General features: G+C 43.3%; 2 protein-coding genes across 8 annotated transcripts in view; one reads left to right on the top strand and one right to left on the bottom strand.

The window, feature by feature from the left end:
* The first annotated feature begins 3,074 nt into the window (after positions 1 to 3,074).
* LOC119926695 (transmembrane protein 87B-like) lies at positions 3,075 to 10,677 on the top strand. The gene is made up of 2 exons (XM_038744998.1): positions 3,075 to 3,452; positions 10,485 to 10,677. Exons 1-2 carry the CDS (start codon positions 3,075 to 3,077, stop codon positions 10,656 to 10,658), a joined length of 552 nt encoding a protein of 183 aa, XP_038600926.1. The 3' UTR covers positions 10,659 to 10,677.
* The window catches only part of EIF5A2 (eukaryotic translation initiation factor 5A2), a 29,285-nt gene continuing 23,143 nt past the window's right edge, over positions 7,533 to 13,674 (bottom strand). For 5 of the 7 annotated variants that reach the window (XM_038745469.1, XM_038745687.1, XM_038745545.1 and 2 more), the window contains one exon: positions 7,533 to 12,339. In XM_038745469.1, coding sequence (XP_038601397.1) covers positions 12,280 to 12,339 — 60 coding nt within the window. In that variant the 3' untranslated portion in view covers positions 7,533 to 12,279. The remainder of the gene's footprint in view (positions 12,340 to 13,674) is intronic. The other 2 variants (XR_005450373.1, XR_005450376.1) reach the window with 2 other exon arrangements.

The raw sequence follows: 13,674 nt of genomic DNA, 5'->3' as shown, positions 1-13,674 counted from the left end.
ATGGAGAGCTTCCAGTCCACTCCCAGTCTCGACTACGGGAGGGAGAGTCAAGCAGGGGCCTACCCATTCCATTCCCAGTTTGGCCAGTGACTAACGAGCGGATGGCAATCTGCTACCAGTCAAAACTCACCCGTGCTGGGCAGCAGCGCCATGGGAGAGAGTCGAGGGCGGAGACGCAAGTTTACTGCGTGGAAGAAGGCAGAGGTAAACCATTTCTTTCATTTTGTGTCTTTCAATTATATTTATTGAGCGCTTACTGTGTGCAGAGCACTGTACTAAGCACTTGGAAAGTACAAATTGGCAACATATAGAGACGGTCCCAACAACGGGCTCACAGTCTCGTAGGGGGAGACAGACAACAAAACAAAGCACGTATCCAACCCCAGCGCTTCGAACGGTGCCTGGAACTCTATTTATTTATTGTTACTCTATTTATTTATTTATTTTACTTGTACATATCTATCCTATTTATTTTATTTTGTTAGTATGTTTGGTTTTGTTCTCTGTCTCCCCCTTTTAGACTGTGAGCCCACTGTTGGGTAGGGACTGTCTCTATATGTTGCCAACTTGTACTTCCCAAGCGCTTAGTACAGTGCTCTGCACACAGTAAGCGCTCAATAAATACGATTGATGATGATGATGATGATGTCTCTATATGTTGCCAACTTGTACTTCCCAAGCGCTTAGTGCAGTGCTCTGCACACAGTATGCGCTCGATAAATACGACTGATGACGATGATGATGGAACATAGTAAACGCTTCACAAATACCATAATAATAATTATTATTATTTGCCCAAATAATGTGCTGGGGAGACGAAAACTGGATTCAGGAGGATCTGGGAGCAGAGGAGAGTGGGGTGGTCTAGCAGAAAGAGCCCAGTCCTCAGAGTCTGGAGACCTGGGTTCTAAACCTGACTTTGCCAAATCTCCCTCAGATGGCCGTGGGCGAGTTACAATCAATCAATCAATCAATCAATCGTATTTATTGAGCGCTTACTATGTGCAGAGCACTGTACTAAGCGCTTGGGAAGTACAAATTGGCAACGTATAGAGACAGTCCCTACCCAACAGTGGGCTCACAGTTACACTCTCTATGCCTCTGTTTCCTCATCTGTAAAATGGGGATGTGACTCCCCTACTCCCTCCCCCGAAACCATGAGCCCACATGGGACAGGGACTGTTTCCTGACTGCCCTCCATTTTTTTTTTTTAATGGTATTTATTTCTGTAGTTGTTTCCCGAGAAAACTCTCTCAGATCCATTACCAGAACGATTGAGGATGGAGGTGGGGGCGTTCTGGGAGAGATGTGTCCAAGGTTTCCCTGTGGGTCAGAGACAATTTGACAGCATAACACAGAGAAACAACACGGCCTGGTGGCTTGGGAGTCAGAGGTCGTGGGTTCTAATCCCAGCTCCGCCACTTGTCTGCTGTGTGACCTTGGGCAAGTCACTTAACTGCTTTGTGCCTCAGTTAACTCGTCTGCAAAATGGGGGTTGAGACTCTGAGCCCCTTGTGAGACAGGGACTGTGTTCTACCTGATTCCCTTGCATCTACCCCAGCACTTAGAAGAGGGTTTGGCACATAGTAAGCAATTAACAAATACCATAATAATAATAGTGATAACAATAAGACAAGATCAGATATCTGCCTATAAGCCTTTCCTGACTGACTTTTCTCACTCCTACCCACTCTAGTCTTCCTTTCTACTGTATCATTCATTCATTCAATCGTATTTATTGAGAGCTTACCTTCTCTGGACCTCAGTTACCTCATCTGTCGAATGAGGATTAAGAGTGTGAGCCCCATGTGGGCCAGGGACCGTGTCCAACCTGATTAATTTCTATCTAACCCAGCACTTAGTTGTACAGTGTTTGACATATAGTGAGAGCTTAACAAGTGTCGTTATTATTATTATTAATACTTAGAAGGCTCTCAATGTGGATAGGCACTCAAAGAATTAACTTACTCTACCATACTATTGCCATTTTGACCTCTGCCTCCTTCTTCTCTTCTTTTTCCCTCTCCTTTCATTCATTCAATCGTATTTATTGAGGGCTTACTGTGTGCAGAGCACTGTACTAAACAATTGGGAAGTACAAGTTGGCAACATATACAGACGGTCCCTACCCAACAACGGGCTCACAGTCTAGAAGTATCACGTATGCACTTGGGTCTTAGATTCTGTTGCTTCCCCTGTCTATAATTTATCGGGTTTCTCCCACTAATAATAATAATGATGGCATTTATTAAGCGCTTACTATGTGCAAAGCACTGTTCTAAGCGCTGGGGAGGTTATAAGGTGATCAAGTTGTCCCACGGGGGGCTCACAGTCTTAATCCCCATTTTACAGTTGAGGTAGCTGAGGCGCAGAGAAGTTAAGTGACTTGCCCAAAGTCACCCAGCTGCCAAGTGGCGGAGCCGGGATTTGAACCCATGACCTCTGACTCCAAAGCCCGCTGCTTCTCTAGACTGAAAGCTCCTTGAGATCAGAGATTGGATTTATCAATTCCATTATAAATTGTACTCACCCAAGCGACTGGTACAGTGCTCTGGCTTGATTGATTTGGGTGGCCTACTGGATAGAGCACGGGCTTGGGAGTCACTTCACTTCTCAGGGCCTCAGTTCCCTCATCTGTAAAATGGGGATTAAGACTGTGAGCCCCAGGTGGGATGGTCCGTGTCCAACCCGACTTGCTTGAACCCACCCCGGCACTTAGACCAGTGTCTGGTACATAGCAAGTGCTTAACAAATACCACAATTATTATTATTAAATCTGCCTATTGGTCGCTAAAGCAGAACAAGTCAGGAGCCCATTGTAACAATAGATTGATCAACGGTATTTAATGAGCACTTACTGTGTGTACAGCACTGTACTAAACACTCAGAAGAGTACAGTAAAGCAGTCTGTATACATGATCCCTGCCCCCGATGAGCTTCCAGTCTAGGGAGATTGTAATGATAATAATAATAATAATGGCATTTATTAAGTGCTTACTATTTAAGCGCTGGGGAGGTTACAAGGTCCCTCCCTCCCTCCTGCCGGCCCGTCCGTGCGGGCCTCGGGTGAGGAGATGGCCGGCCGCCGCCGCCTCCTCATCCCGCTGCCGGTGGTCGCCGGAGCCGTGCCCGAGCCCGGACGGTGGGACGCCAACGTCGGCTACGGCTCCAAGCCGCTAATATTTAGAAAAACCGTGTTTAATTCGACTGAGATCAAGCTGAAAATTAATTCATTCAGCTGCCCTGATCCCGTGTCGTTTACCGTAGAGTGGTTTCTGAAATATCACGCCTGTCGCAACGAATTTATCCACCTGGGAGATATGTTGGAAAAAAATACCATCACTGGTGATAAGGACTTCTGTGCCGATGATCTCCAAGGCAAGCATTGTATAAAACAAAAAAATGAAAACTTGAAGTGCGACAGTGAATTGCAGATATTTCCTATGCTGCATGTGAGTATTAAGCCATTTTGTGTGACTCTGTGTCTGCTTTATAAAGTGAGCACTCCTTCAGTTGAAGCCCTTTGTATTCGATTTCACATGAGTAAAAATCATCTGTATATATATATATATATATATATATATGTGTGTACACATTTATTACTCAGTTTATTTTACTTGTACATATTTATTCTATTTATTTTATTTTGTTAATATGTTTTGTTTTGTTTGCTGTCTCCCTCTTCCAGACTGTGAGCCCGCTGTTGGGTAGGGACCGTCTCTATATGTTGCCAACTTGTACTTTCCAAGCGCTTAGTACAGTGCTCTGCACACAGTAAGCGCGCAATAAATACGATAATAAATAAATCAGGTTGTCCCCCGGGGGGCTCACACTCTTCATCCCCATTTTACAAGATGAGGTAACCGAGGCCCAGAGAAGTGAAGTGACTTGCCCAAAGTCACACAGCTGACAATTGGCGGAGCCAGGATTTGAACCCATGACCTCTGACTCCAAAGCCCGGGCTCTTTCCACTGGGCCACGCTGCTTCTCTAGGCTTACAGCCTAGCTACGGTCTATCCAAGGAGGCGTATTCGGCCTGAGTCTCAGCATAATCACCGGCCAGGGGCCTTGGCATTTTTTCCCAAATCAATCAATCAATCGTATTTATTGAGCGCTTACTATGTGCAGAGCACTGTACTAAGCGCTTGGGAAGTACAAATTGGCATCACATAGAGACAGTCCCTACCCAACAGTGGGCTCACAGTCTAAAAGGGGGAGACAGAGAACAGAACCAAACATACCAACAAAATAAAATAAGTAGGATAGAAATGTACAAGTAAAATAAATAAATAAATAAATAGAGTGATGTATCAAAAACAGAGAGGAAAGTGTAAACTAACATCCCTCAACCCAGGTGCCACAAATGAAACATTGATAGCACTAGTCTCTGCCATGCCGGGCAGACATTAATAATAATGATGGTATTTGTTAATGATGGCATTTATTAAGCATTTACTATGTGCCACGCACTGTCGTAAGTGCTGGGGAGGTGATCAGGTTGTCCCATGTGGGGCTCACAGCCTTAATCCCCACTTTACAGATGAGGTAACTGAGGCATAGAGAAGTGACTTGCCCAAAGTCACACATCTGACAGGTGGAGAGCGGGGATTTGAACCCATGACCTCCGACTCCAAAGCCCACGCTCTTTTCCACCGAGCCACGCTGCTTCTCTAAGCGCTTACTATGTGCCAAGCGCTGCTCTAAGTGCCAGGGTGGACGCAAGGTCATCAGATTGTCCCGTGTGGGGCTTCACAGTCTTAATCCCCATTTTGCAGATGAGGTAACTGAGGCACAGAGACGTGAAGTGACTTGTCCAACATCACACGGCTGACAGGTGGCGGGGCCGGGATTAGATTGAGCCCGTTGTGGGGGAGGGATTGTCTCTGTTGCCGACTTGTACTTTTCAAGCGCTTAGTACGGTGCTCTGCACCCAGTAAGCGCTCAATAAATACGATTGAATGGTTGAATGAATCAGAACCCATGACCTCTGACGCCCAAGCCCACTCTCAGAGATTCTTTCAATTGCGGCCTAGTGGATACAGCACAGGCCCGAGAGTCAGAAGGACCTGGGTTCTAATCCTAAATCTGCCGCTTGTCAGCTGGGTGACATTGGGTACTTCCCAAGCGCTTAGTACAGTGCTCTGCACACAGTAAGCGCTCAATAAATACGATTGACGACGGGTGAGTCACTTCACTTCTCGGCGCCTCGGTTACCTCCAGCTGTAAAATGGCGATTAAGACTGCGATCCCTCCCTCTAGACTGTAAACTCACTGTGGGCAGGGAACGTGCCTGCCAACTCTGTTGTACTGTTAATCATAATTTTGGTATTTCTTAAGCACTTACTATGTGCAAAGCACTGTTCTAAGCGCCGGGGAGGATACAAGGTGATGGGGTTGTCCCATGTGGGGTTCACAATCTTAATCCCCATTTTACAGAGGAGGTCCCAGAGGAGTTAAGTGACTTGCCCAAAATCACACAACTGACAAGCGGCGAAGCCGGGATTTGAACCCATGACCTCTCAGCAGAACCATGCTGCTTCTGTTCCAAGCGCTTAGTTGTGCTCTGCAGATAGTAAGCGCCCAACAAATACCGCTGATTATGGTGATGACCCGGGGCCGGGACTGTGTCCAACCTGATTAGCTTGTATCTACCCCAGTGTTTAGTACAGTGCCTGGCACACGGGAAGTGCTTAACGAATACCATAAAAAAAAAAAAAAATTCCTTACTTTGTACGAAAGAACAGGGAGCTCCTGCACTGTGGCCTAGTTAGTGCCATCAGCACAATTTGGTGGTCACTCTTCATCAATCGTATTTATTGAGCGCTTACTATGTGCAGAGCACTGTACTAAGCGCTTTTGGCAGAATGGGCGCTGGTTGGATCGTGGCTCAGTGGAAAGGGCAGGGGCTTTGGAGTCAGAGGTCAGGGGTTCAAATCCCGGCTCCGCCAATTGTCAGCTGTGTGACTTGGGCAAGTCACTTCACTTCTCTGGGCCTCAGTTATCTGTAAAATGGGGATGAAAACTGTGAGCCCCCCGTGGGACAACCTGATCGCCTTGTAACCTCCCCAGCGCTTAGAACAGTGCTTTGCACATAGTAAGCGCTTAACAAATGCATTATTATTATTATTATTATTATCTATGTCTACCTCTGCACGTATAAGATTGCTAGTAGAGATTTGCGGTATGTCATACTGGTCTCTATGTGGTTTGCACTATTCTTCAACATTCTCATGGAGTTGCAAGGTCAGAGGTGGTTAAATTTTTTTTTTTTTTAAATGGTATTTGTTAACCACTATGTGCCAGGCACTGTTCTAAGTGCTGCTGGGAAGCAGCATGGCGTGGAGGATAAAGCAGGGGCCTTGGGAGTCAGGTGGTCATGGGTTCATTCATTCATTAATTCAGTCATCATCATCATCATCAATCGTATTTATTGAGCGCTTACTATGTGCAGAGCACTGTACTAAGCGCTTGGGAAGTACAAATTGGCAACATATAGAGACAGTCCCTACCCAACAGTGGGCTCACAGTCTAAAAGGGGGAGACAGGGAACAAAACCAAACATACTAACAAAATAAAATAAATAGAATAGATATGTACAAGTAAAATAAATAAATAGAGTAATAAATATGTACAAACATATATACATATATACAGGTGCTGTGGGGAAGGGAAGGAGGTAAGATGGTGGGGATGGAGAGGGGGACGAGGGGGAGAGGAAGCAAGGGGCTCAGTCTGGGAAGGCCTCTGAGCGCTTACTGTGTGTAGAACACTGTACTAAGCGCTTGGAAAGTACAGCTCAGCAACAGAGCTATCCAACAACGGGCTCAATCTAATCCCTTGCTCTGCCACTTGTCTTCTTTGTGGCCTTGAGCAAGTCACTTCACTGGGCCTCAGTTATCTCACCTGTAAAATGGAGACTAAGACTGTGAGCCCCTTGTGGGACAGGGTCTGTGTCCAACCCGATTTGCTTGTATCCTCTCCAGCGCTTCGCACGATGGCCTGGCACACAGTAAGCGCTTAACAAATACCATAATTATTATTTTTATTCAGGACTGGGGTAGATATAAGCTAATCAGGTTGGACACCGTCCCTGTCCCACAGGGGGCTCACAGTCTTAATCCCCATTTTACAGATGAGGGAACTGACGCCCAGAGAAGTGAAGTGACTGGCTCAAGGTCACACAGCAGCAAGTGGAGGGGGAGGGATTAGAACAGTGTGTGACACATAGAAAGCGCTTAACAAGTACCATGATCATTATTATTACTTTAGAACCTTTCCTATGGGATTAGGTGACAATTTTATATCAAAACTAGGTATTTCTCCACTCGTGGAACAGCTCAAATAGTCACATTCTTAACGGATACAATTCAATAGGGCTAAAGAAGTCAAGCATAAAACGTTATGATATTTTATTTTTTAACAGTAATGTAAGCATTATCTCGTACAGTTTCTACACACCCTAGTTTTGAAATGTTTTACATGTGGAACATACATACTGCTCAAGGTGTGAAATAATGATACGCCAAAAAAAATGAACCTTAAGTTTAGCTTTATTTTTTTCCTTGTTGTAAATACAAGTCAAAACTCACCACCATTTATAAAACATTTTAGTCGGTGAATTTACCATCTACATTTTAAAGGCTTTCAACAATCTTTAGAGATTAATAAAAACACTAGAAATATTTGCAATGTCGCTATTACTAACGTGTACACTTCTAGTTTCCAAATGATTGCTCTCATGACTTCGAAAGCAAAATGTAGCTCCTAAAATGCAAATGGTCTTTACAGTTGTTAGCAAAATTTCAGTTTTTATTTCTAAGGCTAGATATAAATTTTTCTCGGTTTGCTACAACCAGTGTCTCCTTTCTTTTCTGGAAGAACAAAACCAAATTCCAGGAAAAAAAAAATGCCTGTGCCTCCAAATACAAGATGGAAAAGAACTTGTGATTTTCAGTGGGCTATATTACCTGGATAGATGCCACACCTGTAAACAAACATTTTGATGAAAATTGAGTGTTTCTAGGTTTACAGTGGATAATAACCAAAATGTAGAACTACTCAGCTGCCACTTCTATGGATATTAGTAAGAATTCAGGAATGAAGCTGTACCATGCAAAACATTTGTAACATGAAACTGTCCAGTATAATGCCTAGAATAGAGCGATGCCTTAAATTTTGCCTGAAACCTAGGTCCTCTGTAGCAGGCAAGAATGGTCTGGTGCAATTGGAAAAATAAAATTCATTTCTAGTACTTAGCAGGTTCTCTATTAGCCACAACGAGGCTAATGCATATTTACTCAGGGTGAAAGGGAAGAGAAATACACGCAGCTCGGCAGAGAGTAGGTATCCTTCGGCATGAATGAAGTTGCTACGCCCAGGGATAACTCAATATATGGTATTTATTGAACGCTTACGGTATTGAGCACTGGGGAGAATACGACAGAGTTGGCAGGCATGTTCCCTGCCCATAACTGAATGCATCTCTCGTATTTCAGGAAATGTGTGCATTAGAAATGCACAGCACTTTTATGTTGTATTTAAATTTGCTCCAGAAGGTATCCAGCAGAGATATCGTCTTCTATTTTCATTTAACAGGAGACAGCTAAATCGGATTAGACGTAGAAGCCCCGATTTTATTCCTGAATTCACTCAGAATGCTGTAAACAGCTTGGATTATTTGGGGGTTTGCTACAGATGACTATGAATCAGCAAAATATTGCAATCGGTTTTGAGGCAAAAACCTATAAAATAAGGAAACGTCAGCTAAATTTCAACTCTTAGCAAAAACAGCCCTGAGAACAGTGCATTCAAATTACAGCTCAACCAGAAATATTCCAGCTGAGGAGCAACCAAGCACATAAAACACAGAAACGAGGACGGGTGAAGTTGAAATGGAAATTTATCAACACTTGAGGCCCTAAGCAGCCTACGGTACTTTTAGAGAGTGGGAAACGACTTCAGAAAAATAATAAAAACAAAAACGAATACACGCTCGTGTGCACGCACACGGCACGAGACCCAAACACAAAATCATGTGTCCACGTGCGCGCACACACACATGACGCCATAAAATATAACTTTCAGAACGGAGAACCCATAGCCAGGATTTCACGGCCTATATTTTTAACCTAGTCCAGAACCTACTGCTAAAGTTTATCATCATCGTGCTTTGGCAGCAAAAGTCTGTTGTTAATATGGAGTACAAGTTAAAAAAAACCCGATGCTACCAAAAGACCTGTTAGAAGCTGCTTAAGCCTTGGACGTTGAAGTTAATTAACAGCTCCATGGGAATAGAGAGGCACCTCATCATTCTGTCCGTGAAGCAATGCTCAACTAAAGACACAGCGGTAACTTTCTAGGATACATTTTTCGCCACAGGGCACGACAGAAGTCCGGAATCATCGATTATTTAGCTAAGAAAAGGAACCTTGAGGGAAAAAAAAAAATCCACCTTCAGTCTATCGAGCTCATTTTTGTTAATACTGCAAATAAACTTAATAAAATGCTCCTAAGACATACATCTACGCTACATCACATATCATGTAAACTGCCAACAGGACATTCCGTAACCTGCACGTGGTAACAAGGTATTAAACCATATGCTGCGAATAGCGAGGAATCAACTCCTAGCAACCCTTCTCCGGCATTAAAGACGACAAAGTCACTTTTGTGCTAGAGATTAAAAACGCGTGCTCCTTTTCGGTGGAATTTACCCAGTTCTGCCGTAACCCGTGTTTTCACTCCCTGTTTTGGCTAGAAAAGCAGTAACGGAATTAGGGAACATTCTTCCAAGAGCGTGAGCCTGTTTGGATTCAGAGTTCTGCAAAAAAATGGCTTACGCGCACGCTTGTGGCATCAGAACTGAGTGAGTACTAGGGCACGAGTTTTTCTTAAGGTAAAGTTTCCCAAGAGCGCAGGCCTCGCACTCAAGGAGAACTGGGTGGACTTGTTCTCCAGAATCCTTCTCAATCGAGTGACCTACTGGAAGAAAACAGTCCTAGATTTTAAAAATCCACAGATTATTCATACACCAGAAAAGTATTTACACTTTACATAGTACGAAAAACGAAATTTCAGCAGCAGACCCATAACTCTTGCCATTTGAAGGGAGCAAATTAGGGACACGTGGCTGTAGTAATTTGTTCAACCTTACAATGCCATTTAAACTATACTGATGAATATGAAGTCTGACATGTCAAAAAGGACTAGAGTGGCCAGCCTAGAATTAGCGCTAAACTGATTAGGAATTTTCGGCCTTGGCCCGCACCACCACTCTAGACTAATTTGACATGAAGATGCTGAGTTTGAGGATTTTTCACCACTGAGTTCATTTCTGGGACAGAAGTCTTTATAGGGCCAAAAATCTTATTTCCATTATTAAAGTCCGGAGTCATTCTATGGTCGGTTAGCTCGGACAAACAAGGCTTAACCGTCACCTTGCTGTTAATCAATAACATTGCTTAATCATTTTGATTATTTTCCAGATTTCCAGTAATCATGCGAAGGGACAGCAAGCAAATACATTTACAAAGAACCAGGAAATGGACAGAAATACGCAGTGGATATTTAGATGGACTGATGCCAAGAATTACGCATCGGTGCTTAATTGTGCTTTAGAGAGGGGAAAAATGAGATCGTATATCCACAAATTGTTTTAATTGAAGAACTTGAGATTCCTTGTGCTTAACCATTTCCCTTGCTACAGTTTTCTACCATCTCTTCCCTCCTCTACAATGCAATTTAACAGTTTCACCTGGGGATATTTTAAAGCATGCAAAGTCTAGCGACTACCAGTTTTGGAAACCACTGGTCCAATCATCTAGAAACTAACTGCATCTTTTACCTCATCGTGCTGTCTTAACTTGTACAATCTACTTTATTAGATTGTCCGGGGATAGAGATTCACTGGACTTTTTGGCGGGGTGGGTGAGGGTGCCGCTCAGAGAACTCTCTCCAAGTTCTGTCAAATCTGTCACTGAACCGTCTTACTTAATCTACTTTTAAGTGAATCAGTTAGAGCAACCAATTGCTCTATTAAATGGTGGAAATGAGTAAACCCTAACTTAAATGCCACAGGCCTAAAAACTGAGCTGAATTGGCATTATATAAACCTAAACTTGATCCACGATTCAGGAGCGTTTTTACACAGAATTTCAACCGCAGAAAACCGAACACATTTTCAACACGGAGGTTAAATCGAGCGTGTGCCCTTTCGGTGGGACCAAAGTTTCAATGCTGACATTCCTCGTTTTTTAAATGGTCGAAAACTGGATCATCGTCATTAGAACCACACGCCGACAGCGCTGCAGACGAGATCTTGGGGAGCTGGTTGGTCCTTTTGAATAACATTTCAAGAAAAAGACAGCAGAAAGAAAACGCCAAATAAATGGGGTTTTTCTGCTTTTTAGTCTGATGACAAAGGCCTCGAGTGAAAAAAACTGTAACTTCGACTATCTCCCTCTCCTTTACCCCCACCCCTGTGGTGCCACCATTTGACAACCTACCTTTGTAACGGCCACCCAACAGCTGAGACACGTCAATGTCCCTCTCAACCATAGGCAGGGTTTTGACACCATTGTAAAGCATTATATTGAATACGCCAATGAGTTGGCAAATAAAAAAGTAGAACAGAGGTAATATATTGAGCTAGTTGCCCATGGCCACTGGGACTTTTGGCAAAGCAACTGGCATTTTGGATCACTTGAGTTTCTCGGTTTCTAGAAATTGTGCTTGGGCCCCCACAGTACTGAGCGTTGAAGGGTCCGATCCCACATTCTATTCTAGGAGCCATATCCAGAATTATTTTAAGTTGGGTGCTACAGTACTCTAAATGTACAGACCTCCCTTTCAACCAAAACCTAGAACTTAATTCTTCTGTACAGTGTTCCCAGAAAAATACAAGATAATAAAAAAAAATGTCTATTGGGTCAGGTTTCTGGACCGTTCGTTTAGCAGCTGGAGGAATGTTGAAGACGAAGTAGTAATAGTATTTATTAAGCGCTTACGGGGTGCGAAGCCCTATACTAAGCTCTGGGAGAGAATATGCAGGTGGACTGCAGGTAAGGGATCTACTTAATTCATACAGGATTATAAACCTCAGTGATTTTAAAAATGGCCAGTTGCCTGCAAGACTAGTCCAGCATCCAGCACTACTTCGAAACAATTCAAAAAGAAATGAGGTTGCTCGTGAAGGCCATAGCTTTGGTGACGGTCAGAACCGAATTTAAGATCTGTGGTTTGTCCAGACTTGAACCGTTGGCTCAAGCCTGATGATTCTGTTTATTTGCAGGGCTTTATGGCTACAGCGTATTCTTCACTCATTGCACACATGACAGAGACCTAGAAGGAAAAACACGCTGATTAAATGTATTCACAATGTGTACAACAACAACTGTTTGGGGCCTTGAAAATTTCCAGGAAGTACCTCATCACTGATAAATACAGTTTCGGAGCACTTAATCAATCAATGATATTTCTTGAGCTTTTACTGCGCGCTCCAGAGCACTGTGCCAAGCGCTTGGGGGACGGTACTTCATCCATGAGAAGCCGGAAAGAGAACAGGCTTTGGAGTCAGAGGTCATGGGTTCTAATCCCAGCTCCACCACTTGTCAGCTGTGTGACTTTGGGCAAGTCACTTAACTTCTCTGTGCCTCAGTTACCTCATCTGTAAAATGGGGATGAAGACCGTGAGCCCCCCGTGGGACAACCTCATCAGCCTGTAACCTCCCCAGCACTTAGAACAGTGCTTTACACAAAGTAAGTGCTTAATAAACGCCATCATTATTATTATTATTATCTATACAAAAATCACTACTTTTCAAGAACTGTCTAGGTGAAGGAAACACGCACCTCCTACAAACACTGCTTTAGAATTTTTCAGCCAACAGTATTGCATTTACTTGCGTAATTGCCCCTTTTCTTTTTGCAGTTTTTGTTACTTTAAAGTAAGGGTGGGGCGATATGCAGGCCATATCCATTAATCGCATTTATTGAGAGTTTCCTATGTGCAGAGCAGTGTATTGAGCTCTTGTGGGAGTACAGTACTTGCAAGACACAATCCCAGCCCACAAAGAGTTACACTCTAGAGGAGGACAAAGACAGTTAAATATATTACAATAATTAAGTCTAGCAGTGAAGGTAACCATCTTGAATACAAATCAACTGTAAAAATAAATTTTGCTTACAGAAAGATCATGTCACATTTCCCCCTTTAACCATTTATAGACTTGGAACCCTAAAACTGAAATGTAGGGGTATTTCTTCAGGCAACACCATGACCAGAGTTCTATATTATTAATTCAGTTTATGGACTAGCAGTGAAGGTAGAAGGAAAAAAAGGGGGAAAAAAAAGGAGCATGAAGGGCACTTGTGACAGTGACTGACCCAAATGCTGCATACAACTGGCACTCAATGAATTCACTCCTCCTCCTCCATGCTGTATTGTTGCATTCTCAACTTCTTTCTCCTGTTAGCATGTCTGTGCTTATAGTCCCATGGTACTAAAAATAATCACTTATTTCTGCCTCCAAAATGGGATGAGGCAATTATGCCAGTAAATACAGCTACATAAAAATGTAAATAATAATAATAATAATAATGGCATTTATTAAGCGCTTACTATGTGCAAAGCACTGTTCTAAGCGCTGGGGAGGTTACAAGGTGATCAGGTTGTCC

This window comes from Tachyglossus aculeatus, chromosome 1 (assembly GCF_015852505.1).
Source record: "Tachyglossus aculeatus isolate mTacAcu1 chromosome 1, mTacAcu1.pri, whole genome shotgun sequence".
NCBI lineage: Eukaryota > Metazoa > Chordata > Mammalia > Monotremata > Tachyglossidae > Tachyglossus > Tachyglossus aculeatus.
This window is presented reverse-complemented; position numbering and strand designations above follow the sequence as displayed.

Coding starts and splice junctions, on each gene's coding strand:
- LOC119926695 (XM_038744998.1), top strand. CDS start 3,075: ATGGCCGGCCGCCGCCGCCTCCTCATCCCGCTGCCGGTGGTCGCCGGA. Junction 3,453..10,484: donor AGATATTTCCTATGCTGCAT/GTGAGTATTAAG, acceptor ATTATTTTCCAG/ATTTCCAGTAATCATGCGAA.